The 25,406-nt window shown below is 36.3% G+C and overlaps 1 protein-coding gene across 1 annotated transcript in view; it reads left to right on the top strand.

The window, feature by feature from the left end:
* The window catches only part of P3H2 (prolyl 3-hydroxylase 2), a 154,438-nt gene that overhangs the window by 90,971 nt on the left and 38,061 nt on the right, over positions 1–25,406 (top strand). Inside the window, exons 2-3 of the mRNA XM_059920771.1 lie at positions 22,131–22,283; positions 23,703–23,892. Coding sequence (XP_059776754.1) covers positions 22,131–22,283; positions 23,703–23,892 — 343 coding nt within the window. The remainder of the gene's footprint in view (positions 1–22,130; positions 22,284–23,702; positions 23,893–25,406) is intronic.

Below are 25,406 nucleotides of genomic sequence, written 5' to 3'. Positions count from 1 at the left end.
AATTCCAAGGGAAAACACTCATTCAAAAAGCAGAATGCAAATTCCCCTCCTTGCTCCCTCCAACCACACACATACACACAAACTTCTCTATCCAGATTTTTCTAACAACTGTTTACTTCCAGTGGACCATTCATCTCCGGTCCTATCTTTCGGGCAGAATTTAAGGCCAGGCAAGAATATAGCCATTATGATTTGTCTGAAGTGGTTCTCCAAAGGTACTGGCTGAACCCTGGCTCATTCCGGGAATACCCAAAAGGCTAAAGTAGTGAGGGCCGCAATCTACTCCCTGTATGATGGGCCCAGTGAGTGCAATGATGCCGAACTAAACCTGATCCTAAAGATGCCAGTTTAGGAAAGATCAAAAATGTGGGTCCCATTCTCAAGTAGATCTTTCATCTTGAGGAGTAGGTCTAGGCTGGTCAAAAGGGGATGAGTAAGACAGACAAGGAGAGTTCATCGCGAATTCCTACCTAGATAAGTGCTATTTCTACTGTGGAATACAGTCTCTTACTGGCATGAAAGGAAGGTCCTGGGATGGGAATGAATTATTCTTCAGTGAGTGAAGGGAGGGTGAGCCAAAGGCTTTCTGGGTAAGGCTTGTTATATACTGAAACACTCTTAAAAGTTTTTCACAATTAAGTTTCTAAAAGGGATTAAGTTGATTATACTATTTTTGCCTTTCATTCTTGTAATTTATATAATCTAAATATGTAAACACAGCAAGCTAGAAGTCATCTTAAAAATCACCTGGCCCAACCCCTTCATTTTACAGAAGTGGCAGATTCAGAAATATTGATTGGCTTACTTAAGGTTACTCAGCAAGTTGCCAGAACTAGAATCCATGTCTCCTGTGTCCTGGTCCCATGCTTTCTTCATTACTTGAGTGTCTCCTTCCTCACAAGTCTAGTAAAGAATTTTCTGCAGTTCTGAAGACATCAGCTTGAAAGCATGTTGCTGGCTATTGGGAAGAGTGATATAGATCAGAACGATAGATAAAGAAGGCTCTCATGCTAAGACCAAGGCATTGGAGAAGTCACAAGACCGCCATGAATGGCATAGAAAACAGTGAGGCCCTCGTTTTGACTTAAGCCACAGAGGATGTTGTGGGCTTAGGGTTGGTGTCTACATTCATTCATTCGAGTACATTCACAATGAAAATCTCTCCTCCAGCCTAATTTCTCACTCTCCCCCATCATCAACCTCACCTGCAGCCAATTAGAACTTCTTTGTCAATACATAGCATGCTTTTTTCAGTTATAGTTACTTCTCCTAGAATACATTTTTCTATCCATTTTCAGCTGTCAAACCCTATCCATCTGTCAAGGTTGATCCCAAGTATCCCTTCCTTTATGTAGTTTTACCTCTCTTTCCCCAGTGATATGCTTTCTCACATAACCGTACCTCTTGGTCCCCTGTCTACTTTTCTCTCAGAAAGAATAAAAATTATTTGGATACAACTGCAGAATGGAATTTCAATGAAAAGAAAATTCAAAAAATTCTCCAATTTCATGTAGACCTGAAATAAGTATTTATTCATTCACCCATTCATTCTTTTAGTTTAACAAACCTTTGCCGAGCACCCACTCCTCATAGCCAAATCACGCCTTTTCCTCAAAGACCAGCACGTATTATATTCTTCACATTATCTCTTCCTAATTCCTCACCTATAAGTAATAAGTGCTCTTCATAAATCAGCTATCTATTGTCTATATTTTGCCACCAAAAATTTTTTTCTCCCTAGTAGACAGTAAATTCCCAAAGAAGTATTTTTCTTGAGGACAAATACAAAGAAAAAGATAAATAATTTTTCCTATTTTTTAAAAATGGGATCAAATCAGATTTACTGCTATCTTACCCACACCAAATTCTTGGTCTCAGTGCAATATTTCATATGCAAAAATGATGAAGTGATGATTTAATTGACTCAATTTTCTTTTCTCATAGAGGATTTTGAAGCCATCAGCATTTGGCAGCCAGGACCATTCCATTTACCCTCCAGTTCTGGAAAATATATTTGAAAACCCAGCAGCATGCAAAGCCAGGGTTGTTAAAATCATCGTTTCCCTAAAGGATGTCAGAAGTCCTAAGGGAAAATATTTACAAGGAAAATCTGTTTTCTCTTTGGAATTTACAGGTTTTATTTGTGTATTTTTCTCTTCTTACATGTTTCACCCTTGCCCCATCCCATGTGGCAAGAAGACAGACCTGCTTGTCTTTCCACCAATGAATCTGTCATCAGGTAGCTGGCTGAAGTCTATGCCTATTTAAGTAAATGTCTTTCAGGTAGTCAGTTTGCTAACAGATCCTCATCATTATCATTAGTTTATTTTTATCTTTAAAAATTGCTCAAGAATGACTTACTAGTTCCAGTTTAACCAAACTCCTTTCAGAAAACAGCTATCAGGAGAGTGCTATAGTTTTTAATCATTTTCTATAATTTGAAAAACTTGGGGTTAGAATAAATGCCACCAGTTTTGAGTTAAATATTCTGCATACCCACATCACTCTCTTTTGCACTTAATTCACCACCTGATTATTGTTTATCTACTTTTTGTAGCTCTCACAATGCTATCATCTCTTACTATGTTGATATTGATATATTGCAATGGACACACACATGCCCTGTGTGCCTATCACGTATAATTGGTGGCTAGCCTACACTGACACATTAAGCAAAACTCTCCAGTGTTTGATGAGTGGACAGCTACATGAACAGCCTTTCATCCAGTTACTGAAAACCCAAGATGTGCCAAGGAGTGTTAATCACCAGCAATGTAATAGCCAATCAGAGCCACATAGAGACAGAGCTCTTTGTGAGTTGAGTATACCTTCAAATTAAAAGAGAGAATATTGTTCTATTTTTTCTACAAATGCATCAATGTTTTTAACTTGCAAAATCTCATAACCTGCTGTATACTGGTAAACAACAACATCTTCATAACTCTGCCCCAAGAGAACCAATGGAGAACTCAGGCATGTCAGTGGATGATTGTAATGCCTTGAGAGAGGCACTATGAGGGAATGATGTCTAAGCAAACAACTAAAGATGAGTAAGAAATAATTAGGCAAAGATTTGGAAGGATAATTTTTCGAAAAAAAGAACATAGAAATTCAGAGAAGAGAGAGCAAATGGAACTGAGACAAAATCCAACAGGACCATAGCTGAGAAAGCAACAGAGAATAGTGAGAAGAAAGTCTGGGCCAGTAAACCAGGACCAGTTAGGCAGGAGCTTGTGAGTCACTTAAGGAATATGAATTTACCCTCAGACCATGGGGGGAGCCTTTGAAAGTTTCAATCAGGGAGGGATAAGATCAGACTTGCATTTTAGAAAGATTATTCTGGCTTCAGTGTGTTAAATAGATTAAGGGGAACAGGAGTTCACAAGAAAGTTCCCCACAGCTGTTTGCCTTTGTGCATTTAAATATGATGCCCTTCATGCACACAGGAGTGCTCATGCACACACACACACACACACACACACACACACACAGCTTCTCAGAATTTCACTTGTCTTACTTAAATTCTAGAAATCAAATTCACTCATGGTATTAAAAGAGCTTCTTCCGAGATTTCACTCATGGTATTAAAAGAGCTTCTTCCGAGATTTCACTCATGGTATTAAAAGAGCTTCTTCCAAGATTAAGTCCTTCCTTGATTAGTATATTTCTTTTTTCAGGAAATCATAATAAACCTTGACTTTTGCTTACTTTCCCATTTATCTTCCATTTCTGTTTCTTCATAACACAGCTATACCATATATTTGTTTTTGAAAATTAGAAAACAAGATGAAAAATAGAGATTAATTATTAAGTCCTAAGTTAAGTTCCCTGACTCCACTTGAACACAGCTGCTATTAACATTTGGTGTATAAAATTTTTTAATGAATTTATATTACATGAATGGGTTCATACTATTCATAGTTTCATCCAGTCTGCTTTTTTCTTTCAAATGTATCATGAGCATCTTTGCATGGCTCATTAGTCTCAGTGGGCGTATAATACTCTACCAAATAATTATGCGGTGATTTAGTCCATACCTATTGTTAAAAACTTCACTTTTAATTTGATCAGATCAGAGTTAGTATGGAGTCTTAGAAACTCTGCTTTACAAAACTGCGATGACATTTCCCAGGCAGACTTCTCTGTCTGGTTCTCTGGTATTATGAGTTTTCAGCATTTTTCAGGAACTTTACTAGCTAATTAAAATAATACCAGGAAAGTATCTTCCCTTTGGGAGCTTTCTGCATTAGGGAAACTTTTTGGTTACGATAAAGTGAAAGGGGATGCTTAGAGGAAGAGTTTTGATCAAACTCCTTTTCAGAATGGGAAGTTTAAGTACCTTAAATAAAAACAGCTGTACCATTCCAGAATGCCTAGAAGAGAAGATTCATTTGTCTTGAATTTTTTTGGTCTTATCCTGAGAAATTATAAGGGAAACCAGGTATTTTAATTTTCATTTGGAACTCTATTTTTTTCTTAACCCTGTTTCCCACCCTGTTTTAATGTCAAAACTGGCCTACCAAGGTAATTTCATGATACTCTGATGGAAAGAACACTGAGTTAAAAGTTACAATGCCCTAATTTAGTTGTTAGCATTGTCATTGATCAGCTTATCACTTGGGAGAATACAGCAGTGAGATGAAGGGCCCGAGTTCTGGTGTAAGACATCGTTGGGTTTAAAGTCAGATTCAGTTACTTATGGTTTTTAGTTTTCTCAATTGTAAATGAAGTTATTGATTCCTACCTCGCTGTTATTTTCATTTTTCAAATGTTGTATATTACTTTGCTAAGGCTTCCATAAAAGAATACCACAGACTGGGGGGCTTAAACAGCAGGCAATCATTTTCTCACACTTCTGGAGACTAGGAGTTCAAGATCAAGGTGTCTGCAGGAATGGTTTCTTCTGAGGCCTCTCTCCTTGGCTTGCAGGTGGTCACCTTCTCCCTGTGTCTTCACATGACCTTTCCTCTATGCACTAGTGTCAGTGACATCTCTCTCTGTGTCCTCATCTTTTTTTCTTATAAAAACACCAGTCAGATTGGATTAGGGCCAGATAGGCCTAATCCTAAAGGCCTCATTTTAACTTAATTACCTCTTTAAAGGCCCTATCTCCAAATACAGTCACATCCTTAGGTCCTGGGGTAAGAGTTCACCTAAATTCACCTATGAGACTTAGGGGATACAATTTAGCTCATAAACATGTGGTCATACATATAAGACATTTATTTCATGTCTCTGGCCTCAATAATAGTAGCAACTATTATTATTTAGCTTCTCTGAGCTTCATTTTTGTCACTGTGAAATTGGGACATTAATATCTGCCCAGCCTACATATGATAATGACTTGAGATTAGTTATGTTAAATTTCTTCGTAAAATAAGTGGTAGGAGACTGTTGTTTATCTTAAGTACTCACACGCATACTTACTTTCTTCCCTTTAAGAATATGAACATTTGCTCTGAGCTTCTTTTTCACTAGAGCTTGGAGTAGGAAGAGTAGGATTTAGGCTCCCATTCATCTCCCTTTTACTCTTATAGGTTTCAACATCTTCACTTCCTGAACAGGAAAGCACAAGGTTAATAATTGCAATTCATACAGCCTTTCCTATAAGACTTCCGTGTGCTCACATGGGGCATGAGGCAAAGATTAATAAAAGTGTAACAGAATCTCTCTGCCTCACTGTCTCTGAGGAGAAGCAAGTGAGAATTCCTTTAGTGCCTCATGGGAGTGTTTTCAAATGAAAAGAATGAACCTTGCTTATATTATTTTGTAGCAAGACCACATGTTCTGGGTAAAGAGAGCAGAGATGGCAACTCCCAGGTGGAAGGCTATGTTCATTTTAATAACTTGGCTGGGATTTCTTTCTGATTGAAAATTGGACTTGCAGTGGAGTCTTTAAAAGGCTTTCGATCTTTGAAAGCCTTAAAGAGGCTTTAGACTAACAGAAAGTGGGTCTTCCAGTAATGGGAAATGTGGCAATTTAGCACTCTGTTGGCATGCCTGACCAGCTGTAACTTTCAGAGTGTGATTATGTGGCTTGGTTCCATAATGCTAGGGATGAAAGTCCAGGTTGAGACCTGACTGGATGGAGTAGGGTATACTGGCCCCTGGAGCTCAGTGAGATTGATCTAAGCTGCCTCACTACAGACTGACCTAGTATAACCTAGTAACCTAGACTTACTCCTTTCCAATGAGACTGAGATGTTTCTGGAAGCGAGTTTCAAAAGATTCAGGTCACTCCATTTGCTCTGAAAGTTTCAAGTGTTCCCCCAAACGTGATACAATATGTGCTTAGCTTCAAACCCATACCACTTTGTCCCCAGCCTACTTTTTAAGCGTTCTTACATACTTTAAGCCACTCTCAACACTAGTACTTCCAACAAACTAATCCTTACATATGGATAACACTTTTTATTGGTGTCTTACCAATTGTGAGATGCCCTTCCTGGTGACTCTGTCTGTTGAAACTCCATCCATCTTTCAGGTTCCATTACAAGTGCCATATTCATAATAAGATCTCCATGAAGACTTTCTAGACCCAAATCCACCTATTTAGAAGTGCTTTTCCCTACTTTGAATCCTTACAGTATTTGTTTTTACTTCTCTTCTCTTAATCATACTCAACCCTGAATTATAGATATTTGTCTGATTTCCCACCCCGTCCCACAGATTACTAATATAAAGCAGGAATTAACTCACATTCCTCCCTATCATCCCCACCCACCCAATACCCAGCATAAGATCCTCATTAAATGTTGGTCAGGTTGAACTGAAAGACAAAGTAGAGTGGCCTGAACCTCAGTTTCCCTAGAAATACAAACCTTATATTATCTTATGCAGACAAAGTGGGAGGATTGAACTCCGTATGCGGAAGATCATAATGACAATCTTTTCTTAGTATAAACCAAACATGCAGCTGCTAATCTCTGCCACAACATAACATTTTAAGGGGAAGGAAGCCAATGTAAACCCACAGTATGTGCAAAGTTAAAATCAGAAACCCTGAGTTTTTTTTTTTAACCACTAAATATAATTTTATCGTCTATTAATATGATTTTTCTAGGCTGTGGTTCAATTCAAACCAGTCTCTTCATTTGAACCCAATCCTGTAGTTCTCTTCTGTACTCATTAGCAGCCACTTTTTAACTTTAATTGTGCTTACTCTGGGTGGCATGGAGAAAAGTATTCTTTTATGTCTTTTGGAGGGATATATTTTGGGTGTAACTTTTTTATATGTACTTATCCAAAATGGTACATTCTTTATTTTCATGCTAAATAAAAAGGATTGGCCACTTAGTCTTAGATGCAATGAAGTAGTGAAACACCATTAACTTTGGAATTAGAAGACCAGGTTGTGGGATCTAGCATTTCTATCAGGATTTATGTGACCCTGAGAACAATTTTTCACTTTATATTTTAGTTATCTTATTCACATAAGTATTCGAGGAGGGAGTCTTACACCAAATGATGTCTAAGGACCATTTCAGTCTTTGCATTTTGGGATTCTGGGATCACTTAGGTAATGATTTTACAATTAAACCATTCTTTCATCAAAGTTAATGAAGTTTACCCACAGTGTGGGTTGCTATATACATACCAACAAAGTAGAGTCTCAGAAGGCTGATTAGTCCCTTGAGTCACTCTGAAGCAGGAAGGATGGTTCTTTGGTCAAAAAAGTTTGAAAAATGTAGAAAAATAATTCCACTTATAGAAATGAACTATCATAGTAGCATATTAAAGATTCTAAAAATCTTACCCTATATAAATTTAATTTTTAATACAGTTTATCTTATACTTAATTAACTATAAAAACATTAAAAAATAATAACTCTCATGACCATCCAGGGGAATACACATCTTAGCAAGATAAGTGTTAACCACAGACCCAAAGGCATTTTCCCTGCACTTCTGGGTTGCTTTGAGTTACTTATACTAATTGATCATACCGTCATCCTTGAAAGTCTTCTCTTTCTCTGGACCAAAGGTCCCAAGTGTGCCTTAGGTGAAGACCTTGCCCAACTCTCAATTGATCAGTTCTCCAGTCAAGATTCTTCACTGCTACGGAGATGTATTCTTTTGCATTCCTCCCATTATACCAAACACAACCAAGTTCAAAATGAAATGATTATTTTCTTCAACCCATGACAAAATTTTGGAATCACCTAAAAAAACTGATTTCCATTGCTGTTTCAATCATATTCCATAATTGACTGGCTTTGAAATTTTAAGGATGTCCTTAATTTTTACATTTCCTTTGACTAATGCAGTGGACAGAATTGTGTTCCCCCAAAATTAATATGTTGAATCTTTAACTACCAATGTGATGGCATTTGGAGGTGAGGGCTTTGGGATGTTATTAGGTTTAGATGAGGTCATGAGAGTGGGGCACTCATGATAAGATTAATGCCCTTATAAGAGTAGACACCAGAGAGCAGCCCACTACATATGAGGACAGAAGGAGAAGGTGACCATCTGCAAACCAGGAAGAGGACTTTCACCAAAGCCTGGCCAAGCTGGAACCATGATCTCAGATATCCAGACTCCAGAACTGTGAGAAAATAAATATCTCTTGTTTAAGCCACCCATTCAATGTATTTCATTATGGCAGCCTAAGGTGACTAAGACAATCAACTTACTTCTTCTTTAACTTGCTCTAATATCATCAGAGACTAACTGACCTGGAGGAAGGGATCTGCAACTTTATGAATTTATTTAGTAGTTCTAATTTTTTTTTGGTGGAGTCTTTCGGGTTTCCTATATATAGTATCATGTCATCTGTGAATAGTGACAGTTTTACTTCTTCCTTTACAATGTGAATGCCTTTTATTTCTATATTTCTAATTGCTATGGTGAGGACTTCTAATACTGTGTTGAATAAAAGTGGTGAGTGGAAATCCTTGTCTTATTCCTGATCTTAGAGGAAAAGCTTTCAGCTTTTCGGGGTTGAGTATGATGTTAGCTGTGAGTTTGTCATAAATGGCCTTTATTATGTTGAGGTATGTTCCCTCTATGCCAGCTTTCTTGAAAACTTTTATCATAAATAGATGTTGAATTTTGTCACATGATTTTCCTTCATCTGTTGAGGTAATCACATGATTTTTATTCTTCATTTTATTAACGTGATGTATCACATTGATTGATTTATGGGTGTTAAACCATCCTTACATCCCTGGAATAAATCCCACTTGATCCATAGTGTATAATTCTTTTAACGTCTGTTAAATTTGGTTTACTAATATTTTGTTGTGGATTTTTACATTTATGTTCACCAGGGACAGTGGCCTGTAATTTTCTTTCTTTGTGGTGTCTTTGTCTGGTTTTGGTATTTGGGTAATGCTGCCCTCATAAAATGAGTTTGGAAGTGTTTCTTCCTCTTCAATTTTTTGGAATCATTTGAGAAGGATAGGTATTAACTCCTTTTTAAATGTTTGGTAGAATTCACCTGTGAAGCCCTCTGGACCTGGACTTTTTTGGGGAGGAGTTTTTTAAATTACTGTTTCAATTTCATTACTAGCAAATCAGTCTATTCCCATTTTTTATTTATTCATAATTCACTTTTGGATGATTGTATGTTTCTACATACAGTGGAAGTTACCCATTTCTTCTAAGTTTTATAATTTGTGGGCGTATGATTTTAGTATTCTCTTACGATCCTTTGTATATCTGTGGCATTCATTGTAATTTCTCCTCTTATTTCTAATTTTATTTCTTTGGGCTCTTTCTCTTTTTTTTTTCCTTGATGAGTCTGGCTAAAGATTTGTCAATTTTGTTTATCTTTTCAAAGAACCAAATCTTAGTTTCACTGATCTTTTCTGGGGTTTTTTTTTTGTCTATTTTATTTATTTCTGCTCTGATCTTTTTAATATCCTTCTTTCTACTAAATTTGGTCTTGGCTCATTCTTCTTTTTCTAATTCCTTTAAATGTACATTTAGATTGTTTATCTGTGATTTTTCTTGTTTCTTGAGAGAGGCCTGTATCACTACAAACTTCCCTCTTTGAACTGCTTTTGCTGCATCCTATAGGTTTTGGACAGTTGTGATTCCATTTTCATTTGTCTCAAAGTATTTTTTGATTTCCTTTTGAATTCTTCATCATCCTGTTTTGTGTTTAGTAGCATGTTATTTAGTTTCCATGTGTTTTGTTTTGTTTTTTTCAGTTTTGTTCTTGTAGTTGATTTCTGGTTTTATACACTCCTTATCAAAATATCAAGGGCAATTTTTACAGAACTAGAGCAAATCCTCCTAAAATTTGTATGGAACCACAAAAGACCCCAAAAAGCCAAAGCAATCTTGAGAAAGGTACCAAACCAAACCAAACCAAACAAAACAAATGATCCGGAGCTTGAAATTATACTACAAATCTAAAGCAATCAAAACAGTATGGTACTGGCACAAAAACAGACATATAGATCAATGGAACAGAGTAAAGAGCCCAGAAATAGACCCATATAAATATATTCACTGATCTTTGACAAAGGAGTGAAGGCAATACAATGAAGCAAAGACAGTCTTTTCAAAATGATGCTGGAACAACTGGATAGTCACATGCAAAAAAAAAAAAAAGAAATCTACATAAAAAATTATGTCCTTCACAAAAATTAACTCAAAATTGATTAAACTGCACAAATATAAAAATTCTAGAAGATAACATAGATGACTTTGGATATGGCAGTAGCTTTTTGGATACAACACCAAAGGCACCATCCATAAATGGAATAACTGATAAGATGGGCTTCATTAAAATTAAAAGCTTCTGTTCTACAAAAGACAATGTGAAGAGAATTAGAAGACAAGCAACAGACTAGGGAAAATATATTGGCAAAAGGCACATTTGAGATAAAGAATTGTTACCCAAAATATACAAAAATCTCTTAAAACTCAAAAATAAGAAAACCAACAACCCAATTTAAAAATGAGTAAAGACTTTAACAGACACCTTACTAATGAAGATATACAGATCGTAATTAAGCATATGAAAAAATCCTCTACATCATACTTCATCAGGGAAATGCAAATTAAAGCAGAAATGAAATACTACTACACAACTATGAGACCAATATCCAGAACACTGACAACATCAAATACTGGCAAGGATGTGGAGCAATAAGAACTCTCATTCATTGCTGATGGGAATGCAAAATGGTGAGGCCACTCCAGAAGACAGAACAGCAGTTTCTTACAAAACTAAACTGCTCTTACTACACCATCCAGCAATATCATTCCTTGGTATTTCTCTTAAGGAGTTGAAAACTTATGTTAGCACAATAATCTGCACCCAGATGTTTATAGCAGCTTTATTCATAATTTACAAGACTTGGAAACAGCCATGACATACTGCTTATAAATACTGACATACCTACAGTATTTATTCATATGTAAGTGAATAAATAAATAAACTGTGGTACATCAGACAGTGGAATATTACTCAATGCTAAAAAGAAATGAGCTATCAAGTGAAAAGACAGAGAAACCTCAAATGCACATCACTAAGTGAAAGAAGCCAATCTGAAAAATCACAATACTGTGATTATAACTATATAACATTCTGGAAAAGGCAAAGCTACGGAGACAGTAAAAAGATCAGGGGTTGGGGTGGGGGTGATGAACCAGATGGAGAACAGAGGATTTTTAGGGCATGAAAATGCTCTGTATGATACTATAATGATATATACTTGTCATTATACATTTCTCTAAACCCATAGAATGTATACTACCAGTAGTGATTACTGTGGTCTTTGGGTGATTATGGTGTGTTGTTGTAGGTTCCTCAGTTGTAACAAATGTACCACTGTGGTTAGGGATGTTGATAATGGGAGAGGCTATGCCTGTTTGGCAACATGGGGGGATATTGGAAATCTCTGTTTTTCCTCTCAATCTTGCTCTGAACCTAAAATTGCTCCAAAAAAAAAAAAATAAATAAAGTCTTAAGAAAAACATTTTTATAGTTACCTCAAATATTGTATTTTTTATTTTTTGAATTATTTTTGAAATGAGACAGGGGTGATTTTCATAACTACACTCACATACATGCACACATAGATATATCTGAGTCTCTTTTTCCAAAAATAAAAGTCAAAACACCTCAGTTTAGTGTTCAAAGATCCCCAAATTCCAGCTGCATTCAACCTTGTTTTCCATTACTCTGCCATCTAGCCCTTCCACATGAGCCAGTTCAGCCAAATTACTATTCTATAAAAACATCTGAGTCATTCCTATTTCTTCCTGCTCACCTTATTCTGCATCTGAGACATCCACATGTTTTCTATTCTACAAGACCCAGTCTCAGGCCTCAGTTCTCCATGAGGACTTTCCTGTACCTTCCAGGTTACTGTGGTTTCAAATTTCTCTCAATTTCAATAGCACCATGTTGACTGTAACTCACTCTGCCCTCTAATCCTGTACAGACTTAGTTCTTGATATGAATAGTCGTGTATGTCTCCTTGCGCTGTTGAACTGTATTTAATAAAAGGTCAAGGACTATACTGTAAATATTTTATATCTTCAGAGAACATCTATCACAGTTCTTTCTATGGCAGAGGTGAGCAGGAAACACATGTTACATGAACCAGATATGCATGAACTCTCCTCTGCTTTGAAATCACAGGGATTAAAATCCCAAATACGTGTTTGTGAATGTTTTAAGAAAAGATGTAGATTCTAACCATAGTCTTGCCACTGATTTTCTATGCAAATGTTTTATCCACCTGTAAAGTGAAGCACTAGTACTCTATGATTTAAAGGGCCTTTCTAGCCCTGGTTATCTTGGTTAATGGAAGTTAATTTTCAGAAGACCAATGCAAGTTCCACCAAAGTAACAGAAAAATGTTCAGTAAGTAAGCAGATTTTCTCCAAGCTTTAACCTCCTCAGAAATTCAGGGAGACTGGAGCTTCTTTCCAGTACAGTCTATTGACTGAGGTATGGAGGAAATGTGTGGGTTTCTATTTAACCTGTGTATATGGCAGGGACATTTAATTTACAATACAGCCTAAGGTTATTGCTGCGGCTGAATGCTTCACAAAGTACAGGTGTGATGCCAGAGGAGCTTATGAAACACTGAAAGAACTCTATCATCAAAACCACCACTTTAATAAGACCCTGCAGCCTGTCAGGTTAAGAGTACCAATTAGTCATCCTGATGGGTTAAATACCTGAAAGGACCTTAGTCTCTTCTTGAAGTCCCCTCCAAGGTGGGTCTTTGGAGTGAAACTCCCTTTGGCTTGCAGCCATGGTGCTTTCTTTTACATGAGCTGAAGTGAAGGTTTTGAAATACTTTTTGAAGTAAATCTCCCCACCCTTATAAGAGCAAGAGAAAGTTTATATTTCATAGAGGAATGTGGCATATTTATACCAAAAAGGTACAAGTGGGAAAGCGTTTGATTTGCTTGTTTGCTTTTCTTATATTTCTCACAGCGGAGTGGTTTGGGTGGAATGTTAAATTTGTTTCATAAACACAAAATGGAAGGGAGACCAGAATGAAAAGAAGACGGTAGAAATGGTAATGATAGCATTTTTCTATATGCTCACTAAACCCTAAAGCCCCTCCCCAAATCATCAATTTTGGCAAGCTATCTCCAGCGTTATCTTAGCACTGTTACAGTTAAGAAGGCAAAGCCCAGTGTGTTACTTCTTTTCCCTGACACATATTCCTTCATCTGTCATCCACTCAGGAAATGTGGGTGCTTGTGAAAGAAACAGGAACTAAACCCAAACTTTGATTCTCAGTCCTCGGTTCTCCCGCTCCTTCTCACCTATGACGAGTATTTTATACCCATCACTTTGTTATTTCACAAAACAATGTGGCTGATATACAAAAAAGTTTTTTATATTCTCAAGGGCAGAAAAATCAGTGCCAGATCTATATTAAGCTATTTCACTGCTGATTTTTAAAGGATATCTTAGAAGCAGAAAGCCCAAATCCAGTTTATTTGCCGTTTTGCAATCGCATTTGACAAATAAATTCAACTGATTGCACCTTTGTACAGTTTGGTGTAAAGAATGTGATCTGGCTGCTGATCGCTAAGGGGATACAACTCTGGTAGTGAGCAATTAGGCTGTTGGCTCTAGCAAAGGGATGGCCAGCTAGAACTTTTTAATGGGTCACTAGGGATAGACAGCATTCATCTCCATTTGTCATAATGAAAGCCAGGCAGAAGCTAAGCATGCGTGAACAGTTAGAACAACAAACTTTGTTTTCATACCATCAGGTTCATTAAGGGCCACTCAGTCTGTGCCAGCACTAGCTTCCCCATGGTGCTATAGCTCATTGTTTGTATTATGACGTGCTCTTGTAAATAACGATCAACTACTTTTGCACTGGGCCCGGGTGAGGTATAGGGGTTCATCTTCCAGCTTCTTGAAGAATTTCGCAATAAGGATTGTGTATACACTCGATAAATGATCATTTTTATTATTTTAATTCTTATTAGTAGTACTGTAAAGTGCTTTGCAAACTACACAACAGTATACGAGTGTAAATTCTTCTTAACAAGCTCACAAACAAAATTATGCTCACATGATATGAGGGTCACAAAGGAGAGTACAATTCTGAGATCACAAAGAGGGACATTGGATTTCTATTTATTTTTCAAAATCAGACACGAATAAGATTCTTTACATGTTAAAGTGATGATTACTACAACAGTCATGGGATGTTGGCAAAACTGAATATGAAATGAGTGACAGCCGCCTTCCAAAGACATTTTTAAAGAGGATGAAAGCTGTGTTTCGAAAAACAGTAGCAGGAAACAAAGGTCAGAGAGGTCTTAGCCTAAACTTTCTTTTCGGTAACGTCAGTCATTCTCTGACACCTCAAGGGAGACTTCTGGACAATACCACAGAGGTTAAGATGCCTTCCCAGTTGTTCAGTCTTACCCTGTCCTAATGTTTAAAACCAAAAATAACGGTAACATACCAATAAACCACACATTAATTTCATTTGATCCGTGGCAGATATGACTTGCTCATGTTCCATCACTGAGATAGTACTCTCTCCGTACCCAGCAGCCATTCAAGTCTTTTCTGTTCTCTTGTTAGGACTTAGACAATACACAGACAGCCTGAGGGACTTTGTCCAATTAAGCACACACATATTTTTTGGCTAATACTTTGAGTTCCCTGTTTTTTTTCTTCTCAAAAACTCAAGGACTTTTTGTTTTAAATAGTCTCTAATATGAAGTAGCACGTTTAAAAGTTTTGCTCCTTCACTTTAGTGTTTTTGTTACCCTGAGAGATGGTTTTTCTTTAGATAAGAAATCTTCCTGAAAGCTTAACTGATAGAATCTGTCGTTCCACTGAGCTCATACGGGTAACCTCATTTGACGGTGGCAAGGCACCATCAGTGTTTAACGTTCAGTTGTAAACATCGGATTAAAACTTAGAGCGTTTAGAAAAAACGGGAGTCTATTATTCAAGCTCAGGACAGTAAGTAATTGAAGGAAAGGGTAAAAGCAGTTGGCAAAAGAGAGTGCTTGAAAAAGACGTATGTTTCCTTTCCAGCTTACTCCACAGAGAAAATGTTACTCTTTAAATATGTCCTTTCTCATCTAATCCTTACCAAATAGCATTTTGAAAGCTACAAATATTTACTTATAACCATGACTACACTTTAGACTAACATTCTGTAAACGCAAAGATAAGTTAATTTTCTTCATTTAGCATGAACACCTAACGTGTGAATTACTATGTGTTCTTTAAAGCTAAAAAGTTCTAAATTTCCTCCCTTGCCATGTAGGAAAGAATTTAATTACTAGAAATTTCCTTTACTACAGAGGTTTATCTTTTGAGTAAATTGCACCTTTTCTGTATCCAGAAGAACTTTGAGTTACCTTGTGAAAGCAATTATTTGTATAATTAGATTTTTGAAATGGGAGCAAAACAAAAAAACTCAAAGAAAAAAATGGAAATATACTAGCTTCACTTTGATATACTATAAACCAGCATGATACAGTTACAGTAAATGAAAATACAGTTTAGTTCTGAGCTTTCTTGTAGTCAAGACAAAAAGGACAACACAGCCTATCATGTAGTCCTCAATGTCTGGTGAAATTAATTTTATAAATTAATCAGGAAAATCAACCAATTATTTCCTATAACTGAATTATGAAAAGAGCTCAATATATGGGGCTTTTTGCAAATTATATTAACAACATAAAGGACAGTAACATCGCCAGAAATTATGGCATAAGAAGGAAAAGTTAGTTTTCATATGGCTCTTTTTGGACTCTCTAAAAATCTGACTCCATTATATGGAAATATTTAGGAATTTCCTAAGATTGAATTCTCATGAAAAAGCCTGGTCATTACATTTGGAACACTGTAACTTGTAGGATTTAGTTTAATTCAGTAGTTCAAACAAACTGCTTCCAAATTTTGTTTCAAAATTGGATGGGTCTTTATTTTAACAGTATTTTCTTTTTTTATGGCCATTCCATGGCTTGCGGGCTCTTAATTCCCCAACCAGAGATTGAACCTGGGCCCTCGGCAGTGAAAGCACGGAGTCCTAACCACTGGCAGTGAAAGAACGGAGTTCTAACCACTGGACTGCCAGGAAATTCCCAACAGTATTCTTTTAATATGTTGTTCAGTTATTTGAAGTTTATTTATTTATTTACTGATGTGGTTCTGTGAAGGAAAATAAACTTCGGGTTGACAAAAATTTGAGGTAAATTTGGAGACATTAGCAAGAGCTGAAGTATCTACAAAAATATTGGGTATCACCATTAATAAAAAAAATCTTCCCGCTTCATAAAAGAAAGACGAACGTTTTCAGCCCATGAATTTTTAGTGTTCAGATGATGTACATGCTGTAATCTGATGACTTCCTTCCCCCTGCATCTAGTGTGATTATGCTGCTAATCAGAACTTTAAAATTCTGCTGTGGCTTAGAAACAGGATGTCTTCACTGTCTATTTACATGTTTGGCAGTTGGTAAGAAACTTCATATGGGGTTAAAAATTCTCTAAAGTTGCTATATTGTGAAATTTAAGTAAAGAGCCAAGGCAAAAATATAGCACTGCATCAAACTATAATGCGTGATATTGGATGAATTCCCAAAGTTAGGGTGGGGAAAGTAGAGAAAGAATTCCTTTCCTTATTGAAAAAGTCGTTTGAGTACAAGAATGGAAATTACTTATTTCAAGCTTGATGTTTTATACTGGTTGTATAAAAGGCTTCAGAAAATGGAATGTGATCTTAAATATTCTCTTTCAAAAGGATGCAGTGTTCTTTACATGTTTTAATGTGTTTTAGGATTAGTCCCTTTCCTTTCTTGCACATGTCCTACAAGCTGTTCTAAACTCATACTCAAAATATTTGAGCTTCATATTTATGCTAATTTAGAAGAGAGGGAACTTGTATGTCTTTCCTAAAATAAGTTTGGAAATTTTAGAATTGCTTCCTTTTGGGCTATGCGTCCGCCTTCGGAATTGAGGAACTTTGCTATGGCAAGGATGGACAAAAATGGAAAGGAAGAGAAAGGAATGGAAGAGGGAGGGGTGAAAAAGAGGAGGCAAACCTATGCTGTCCCATTTTTATTTTGTGATGTAAAAGCATTAGCTCTGACCTGGATTACTGCAGTGTTCTCCTGCCTGCTACCAAAGATCTGTTCTCCACATAGCAGTCTGAATTATCATTTGAAAATATGTATCAGGTATTATTTAAAATTCTTTAATGGTTTCCTCTTGCACTTAGAATAATGTTCAAACTCTTTACTGTAGCATATAAGTGATCTGTTATCCAACTTCTCAAATCTCTCTTCTTAGTTTCTACTCTGCTTTTAAAATATGTCAAGCTTTTTCCATTTCAGGGCCTTTTTTGCTTGACTTTCTTTTGCCTGGAACACTCTTCCTCCTCTTCTGTTCATGACTGGCTTTTCAACATGTAAGTCTCAGCTCAAAAATCACATTGCAGAGACCTTACTTGACTAATTTATCTAAAGGAGTCCTGCTTTCACCCAGCCCAGCCAGCTCTTACTGTATTGTTTGTTCACTTATTTCTTCATAGCACTTAGTGCAACCTCAACTTACTTTCATTAATGATTTATTTGCTTGAGGCTTGTCCCCTTGGATGAGACTGTAAACACCTGGAAAGCAGGGTTTTTGTCTGTTTTGGCCATGTAGCTATTCTCATCGACTTTCAGACTTTCACAGTGCCTGGCATGGATTTAATGCAAAATAAATACTTGTTGAATAAATGAATGAGTGAAATAAAGAATTTGGTATGGCTGGAGTACTGAGCCTGTGTTTTCTTGAATGGGGGATGGTAAATTATAAAACTTCTAGAAGTTTTTCTAGAACTTTCCTGGGAAAAATTTGCATAGTGGTAAATAGGAGGAAGTTATGCTAGAAAGATAGGGCAGGGTCCAAATCCTACAGTTTCCTGAATGTCTTGGTACGTAGTTTCTGGAATCACCTCTGTGGTCAATGGATAGCTATTGACAGTTTTTAAGTTGTCAATGTACATTTTTGAAATGCTCCTTTATTATTCATTATGGAAAACCATTTGTGTGTCAATAGAGTCTGGTTCATTCACCAGTTGACTGAGTAACTTCCAAACATCAGCAGGGTGTTGATTTAATCTGCCTTTTTTCATGCAGCATGGCTGGCAGGAGAAAATTTTTGCCTTAGTTCTTCACAGCCTGAGATGAAATGAACCAGTGCTTCTTGAAGGCATTTCTTACCAGTTATTTCTCATATCTCAGTAGAGCAGCAAGCTCCCCGAAAGCATGATATCATCTTGTTGAATCATTCCCCTTTCCTCAGTTGTTCTTTATTTTACAATTTACTTTTCTAACGCATAGAGTTACCCTCACATTAGAGTTACCCTCTCCTGTGGTATGTTTTAATTTGGTCTTAAAGGAAATCCAGTTTGAAGCCTTTAAAGGCAGTTAGCTTCTTGTTTGTTTCAATGGAGTAGCAGGTAGATCCTTCCTTAGCTGAAACCTAGTACTTATACGGCCTTATAATAATCTCCATCTAATAGTACAGGCTCATATGTAGCACACACTTGTTCACCTGGACTTTTCCTACCACTTCAGATGTGTGTATCTAATTTCAAAAGTGGACTACAAAGATATCAAGCTTCCAGTTAAAACGATGGCCTGTTTTATATAGAATCTCTGGCAGCCAATTCTAGTTTCCTGAACTGGTTCACAATAATTTAAAAGCCAGTTCATGAATAAGTTTTATGGATTAACCTTAAGTCATGGAATCTTCTTTATATTTATATTGGGGAACATGGTATTATGTTTAATACTGGGTTATAAATGGGGAAAGCACCAAATAAGCAAAAAACCAATGTGGTCAAATTTAAGAGAAGGAACCAATTTATCAGTGTTGGCTAACAGTTTTCAGGAGCTACTGAATCACATTCATCAGTGATAATCAATCAGTATTGGAAGCTCTCAGTGTGAATGATGACCTCAGAGATGTTGTTATTGAACTTACATCCTTCTCGTCCATTATAGCTTATGAAGCACACTCACATGTAATATACCTTTTGATTTGTGTGTAAATGTTTGCTTCTTAGAATTTATTTTTCTCTTTTCCTAAACATATCATAGACATCATCTATATGTAAAGTAGATGGAAAACAAAAAGATAAATAAGTCATGTGGTCCCTATCCTCGGAAAGTTCTACTAGGAGTAACAAATATACTTAGGTAGGTGCCACATATGGCAGAGTATGATAAGTGCCAGTAGAAGAACAGGGATACGATGATATTGCAGTGCTTGACTATAGCTTTAGGGTTGAGAAAATTTTTCTTAGAGAAGGCAGGATTTAAGCTTGGCCTTATAGGATATGTTAGATTTCAACAAGAAAATCCAAGTGTCAGAGGATCTCTAGGTCAGTGGAACAGTCTGAGCAAAACATGAAGGTAGGAAAGTGCAAAATTTATCTATGTTCGTTCAAGGTTAATGGCTGGTGTTACAAAACTAAAGCGTGTCAGTACTAACCTGTTGTGTTCAGAACTTATAGTTTGGCCCTTAACTGGAGGCAGTTTCCACCAACCACAAGTACCTCACTATATCCTCATAAATTATGTGTCTATGGGAGTTGTAGACTATACATACCCAGCATTAATGAGCGTATATTCACATCCTTGAAATGAATAGATCTTATATAAATTGTATCCGTTTTTTTTTTTTTTTTTTTTAGGGTTTTAGTGATTTCTGAAGCACATTTATATATAATACACAATTAAATCATTCCAAAATCCTATGTAGTAGGTGGTGGTATGGCGGTTTCTTAATGGAGAACCAAGACACAAATGTTTAAATGACTTTTTCCAGGTTCACTTGATCAGTAACTGTAGACACATACCCGATTTAGAACCTATTCATTTTCCTCTATAGCTATATACTTGTCACTATGTAGACATCCGTAAAACTCATATTTGTCTGTGTTGGTGTATGAGAAATTGAGGAAATTTAAGAAAGAAACCAGGAATTCAAAATTAATGATTTTGACAGCAAAAATAATTCTGAAACCACAGAATCGAGAACAAAGGTAAAAAGGGCAAGGAAAGCTGCTTTCAGGCAAGATTTAATGGAAAGAAGGCCAGTAGCTAAGAATATGCAAATTAAAAAGAAAAAGAGAAGGCTTTACTATCATTAGACAAAGTTAAGGATATCAGATCTTAAAATAGGGCAGTTTACGTTTTCTGTAGTAAGGGATAAGATTCTTTATATATCACGAGAAGGCAGTGACTGGGAGCTCAGGAACCTACTACTACTTTCTATTTCTTACTAATACTTGAGTGGCCAGACTATCAAAAGCCGACTCAGTTGAATCTTATATGCCTTCCATGATTTTATATTTATTTGTTCAGTAACAGTGAGTTTCATTTCTTTATACTTCAAAATAGACCAAGCATAATTTGGATTTCACCATGAAAATGACTAGTACTAGTGTGAATATTCACTTTTCTGAAATGAGGCAAAAGGTTCTGTCTATAGACATTCTCCATGAATAAAGCATAGGGCAAAATGTATTAAATCAAGTAAATTTAATTACATTTTGTTACCAAAAAATGCATCATTGCACGTTACATGGAGAGCAGCTTATTAAGTGGTTTAAGAGGAGATTTATAGTGTCTTTGTAGTTTATTAAAAATCCTTTCTTTGGGCTTCCCTGGTGGCGCAGTGGTTGAGAATCTGCCTGCCAATGCAGGGGACACGGGTTCGAGCCCTGGTCTGGGAAGATCCCACATGCCGCGGAGCAACTAGGCCCGTGAACCACAACTACTGAGCCTGCGCGTCTGGAGCCTGTGCTCCGCAACAAGAGAGGCCGCGACAGTGAGAGGCCCGCGCACCGCGATGCAGTGTGGCCCCCGCTCGTCGCAACTAGAGAAAGCCCTCGCACAGAAACGAAGACCCAACACACCCCTAAATAAATAAATTAATTAAAAAAAAAAAAACCAAAAAAAACCCAAAAAAAACCAAACTGCTTGAAGACGGGAAATGAAATTTAAAAAAAAAAAAAAAATCCTTCCTTTTATATTAATGAGAAGCCAACTTGTAAGTTTGGAATCAATTTCTCAATCAAAGGAATGTGGTATAACATTTTGTGTGCTGTATTTAGCATCTCTTCTGGATTGGAAAAATTTATTCCTTTTAACTTTGTGTTCTTCACATTCTAAAGCCGGAAAACAGATTTGGAGGAGTGGGAGGTATCCCTAATCTCATCCTTCAGAAAGTCACAGTTTATTCTTCCATTTTCAGGATTAAAGGCAAAAGGAACAAAAAGAAAAGAAGAGAAAATAAAAGACAAAAATATTGAAAATGTGAATTAGAGGTGGCACAGCATTGGCAGATTTTAATTTTGATCAATCATAAGACAAACAGAAGCATGTAGATTCAATTTCCCAGAAAACACAGATGTCTTAGAAAAGAGGGAGAAGAAAACGAACTTGGAACAAAGCACATTTATCCATTTTCACCAATGCCAAAATACCCACATATCATTTTAGGAGCACTGTTTTTTAACCTCTTGCCCTTTAGTGTGGAGGCTGGGTAGAGTGAATGTGAACTAGAACTCAGCCCTGACACTTTCTGTCTTGAGACCTTGGACTGGTGCTGAACCCAGTTTAGAAATATTTGCCTTCATTTGATCCTTTTTTTTCTCTTTATAGCTTAACCAGCTGGAAAAGGCAGTGGAAGCAGCGCACACATTTTTCATGGCCAACCCTGAGCACATGGAAATGCAGCAGAACATCAAGAATTACAGAACGATGGCGGGCGTTGAAGACCTCCAGCTGGTAGATCGGGATGCCAAACCACACCTGGTGAGCTTTGGGGACCCTGTCCTAACCATGAGGACCTTAGTGCTCCTAACTTTCAATGGACTCAAAGCAAATTCCTATGAATGGATATCTCACATTGATTCCCAACGTCCAGTACAGTATCATTTTTACACTTTCAGAGTTCCTAAGATGAAGTATCGTAATTCAGGGTTGAAAAATTGAAAGAAAAAGAAAATTAACTTAGAAAATCAGTATGATATGGTGAAAAGTAAGATGTGACGTAAATGTCTGTAACCCCCTCTGAGCCTCAGCACCCACTCCAGCACTTCAATTTTACCCACTGGAATTGAAGCCCATGTGAATTGCTCAGGGTCACACCATGGTTTCCCAGCAACCAGTCCAGTGGCTTTTTCCACGGTACCTGTACTTTTCAAATTTTGATTTTTTTAAGCTACATAATTATTCCTTTAAATGAAATCTTACTTGAAATTCACAATGTGTTGAAAGGGCTTCTTTTTCAATTGGATACATCACCATTCTCAATGTGTGGCCTCCAAGAGGACTGAAGAAAAGGCTAAAAGAGGAAGATTTTAGATGAAAGTCTTTTTTTCCTTTTTTTTTTTAAAAAAAAAAAAACTATGTTCCCTGGAGTCACATTATTATGATGGTTTTCATGCTCTTGTACATTGGATGTCTTAAGCTGAGTGCAGTTTAGGGGATCCTTTCTAATTACAGGAAGGTACTTCTTTCCTTCAACGCTGTGATCTGATCTGTGACAAATCTGTACTCTACACTATGTAAATGGCTAACAAGTCAACTGCAAACCAACTGAATGCACAAATCTTAGTGCTGGTGCTGAAATCTATTCAAAATAGTCATCATGATCTCAAAGTTTGTTTCAAAATTTGCAAGCATCAAGTGTCAATCAAAACTGAAGATGAAACATTAATGAATGTTGAATTTTCATGTTTTAGGTGTACTTCCTATTTAGAGTTTTTGGCTCTCTGCTAATTTTACCATACTGTTTCATTTAAATTTCTTACACACTAACTTTGTTTATGCAATTGAAATAAAATTGCAGTATACACACACAAAAAAAAAAATTTGAACCAGGCCTGGAATTGAGTGTCACGTCCTCCCACATCAGTCTTCCTGCACTTTGTTGCATGGCCCCACCTGCATTCAAAAGGGTTAGAAAATATAGTCTTGAGTGAGCTCAGGAAGAAAATGAAATTGATTGATGCCACAGCAGTAGGCTTGCTCAGTCAGTCCCTTCTCATTTACAATTAGTTGAAGCCAGGGAAGTTTCCCTTTATCTCCCAGTGCAACCCTTCTTAATCTTCCACAGCGCAAGAGTCCCATACCCATCTACCTAAGTGATCCAGAGTCTTGCCTGCATTTTGCCATTCAAGTGCCCCTTGGGTGCTCTTTGAAAAAAAATTTTTCTCTGTTTCTTTCCAGGAGAGTTACAGTGAAGGAGTTAAACATTATGAGGCAGATGACTTTGAACTAGCTATCAAGTACTTTGAACAAGCTTTAAGAGAATATTTCAATGAAGATACGGAGTGCAGAGCCCTGTGTGAGGGGCCTCAGAGATTTGAGGAATATGAGTACTTAGGGTATAAAGCTGGTCTCTATGAAGCCATTGCAGGTAAAATTTATTTTTTCCCTTGATTTCCTGATGATAGAAATACTACATGCCATCTGTAAAACTATTCCAATAATGTAGAAGTATATATTGTAAAAAGTATAATTGTAAAAAAATTCTCATATATGTATCCCATCCTCTCTCCTGTGGATTACTTTCCCTAGCTTAAATTTTGGTGACTATGCTCCCAAGCTTTTTCAGATATATGCATAAATATTTAGGTATTTATTTATAATTATTATTTCATTTTTATAAAAATAAGACAACACTGTAAATATTGATTTTCAGTATATGTTTTTTGTTTTATTTTATGCTTAACAATATATTGTGGACTTCTCATGTAAGTACATGTAGATCTACCTTATTGCATTATATGGGGAAAGCGTAATTTATTTGACCAGTCCTTTACTGATGAATACTAAGGAAGCTGCAATTTTTTATTATGATTAATAATGTAGTAGTGAATACCTTTGTATAGTCTTCTTCTATTACTTAAATGAATATTTTGTTGCATATGGGAATTTAGTATACCACAATTTAAAATAGTAGGTAAAGTTCATTATACATTAATTGGGGAGGTTGACTAGCTAACCATGTATGGTGGGGACTGAGTTCTCCACTGCATATGAAAAAATACACGAAATAAATTCTATTATATTAATAATATGAGTAAAAATAGAACTGTTAGAAGAAAATGCAAGAGAATATTTGTATAACAGTAGGAAAGCTCTTCTTAGCATGATGAAAGACAAGAAATTTTAAGAAAAAGAGATTTTACATAAGATTTATAAATATAAAAGATACTTTAATCAAATTGATTTATAATAGCAAGTGGAAAAAGTTGCAAAATGTTTACAGGAAAACAGTTAATATCATTAATACTTAAACACAGACTGTGAATTATTAGTAGTACTGGTACTTCATTTCTTATTTATTGGTAGTAATAAAAATAAGCAAATTTTATTTAGCAGTTAAAATATACAGAGCATTTTATATAGTTATATCTCTTTTAATCCTATAAACAACTCCTTGTAGGTATTGTTATTCACCCTCTTCTCCCCTTTTAAATGAGGAATTTAGACCTCAGAAAGATTAAGTAATGGGATTAAGGTGAAACTGGGAATCAAACCCAGGATTTTCTCACTCTAGAGCCCATACTTTGAAGATCTACACAGCTGAAAAATGGGCAAAGGTTATTTATTCAATAATAAATGTTTAACACATATTTGTTGAGTGCATATTGTATTCCAAGTTATAAAACATGAAAAACAATGTTCAACTTCGCATATACTCATAGAAATGCAAATTAATGAAGTCAGTTTTCTTTCCCCAACTTCCAATGTTTTCTGTCTTCATAAAAAGCATCACTCACGTCGTAGCTCAAACCAAATCCCTAGAAGTTATCTTTCAATCCAACATTTCCTTCAATTCTTATTCTCCTCCGACTTGTTACCAAACTTTGAAAGATGCTACTTCCTAATAGCATTTGAGATTCCCTGGTTCCCTCCACTCCTTTT

This window comes from Balaenoptera ricei, chromosome 4, assembly GCF_028023285.1.
Source record: "Balaenoptera ricei isolate mBalRic1 chromosome 4, mBalRic1.hap2, whole genome shotgun sequence".
Classification (NCBI taxonomy): Eukaryota; Metazoa; Chordata; class Mammalia; order Artiodactyla; family Balaenopteridae; genus Balaenoptera; species Balaenoptera ricei.
The sequence above is the reverse complement of the archived record's forward strand: the minus strand, read 5'-3'. Positions and strand labels throughout refer to the sequence as shown.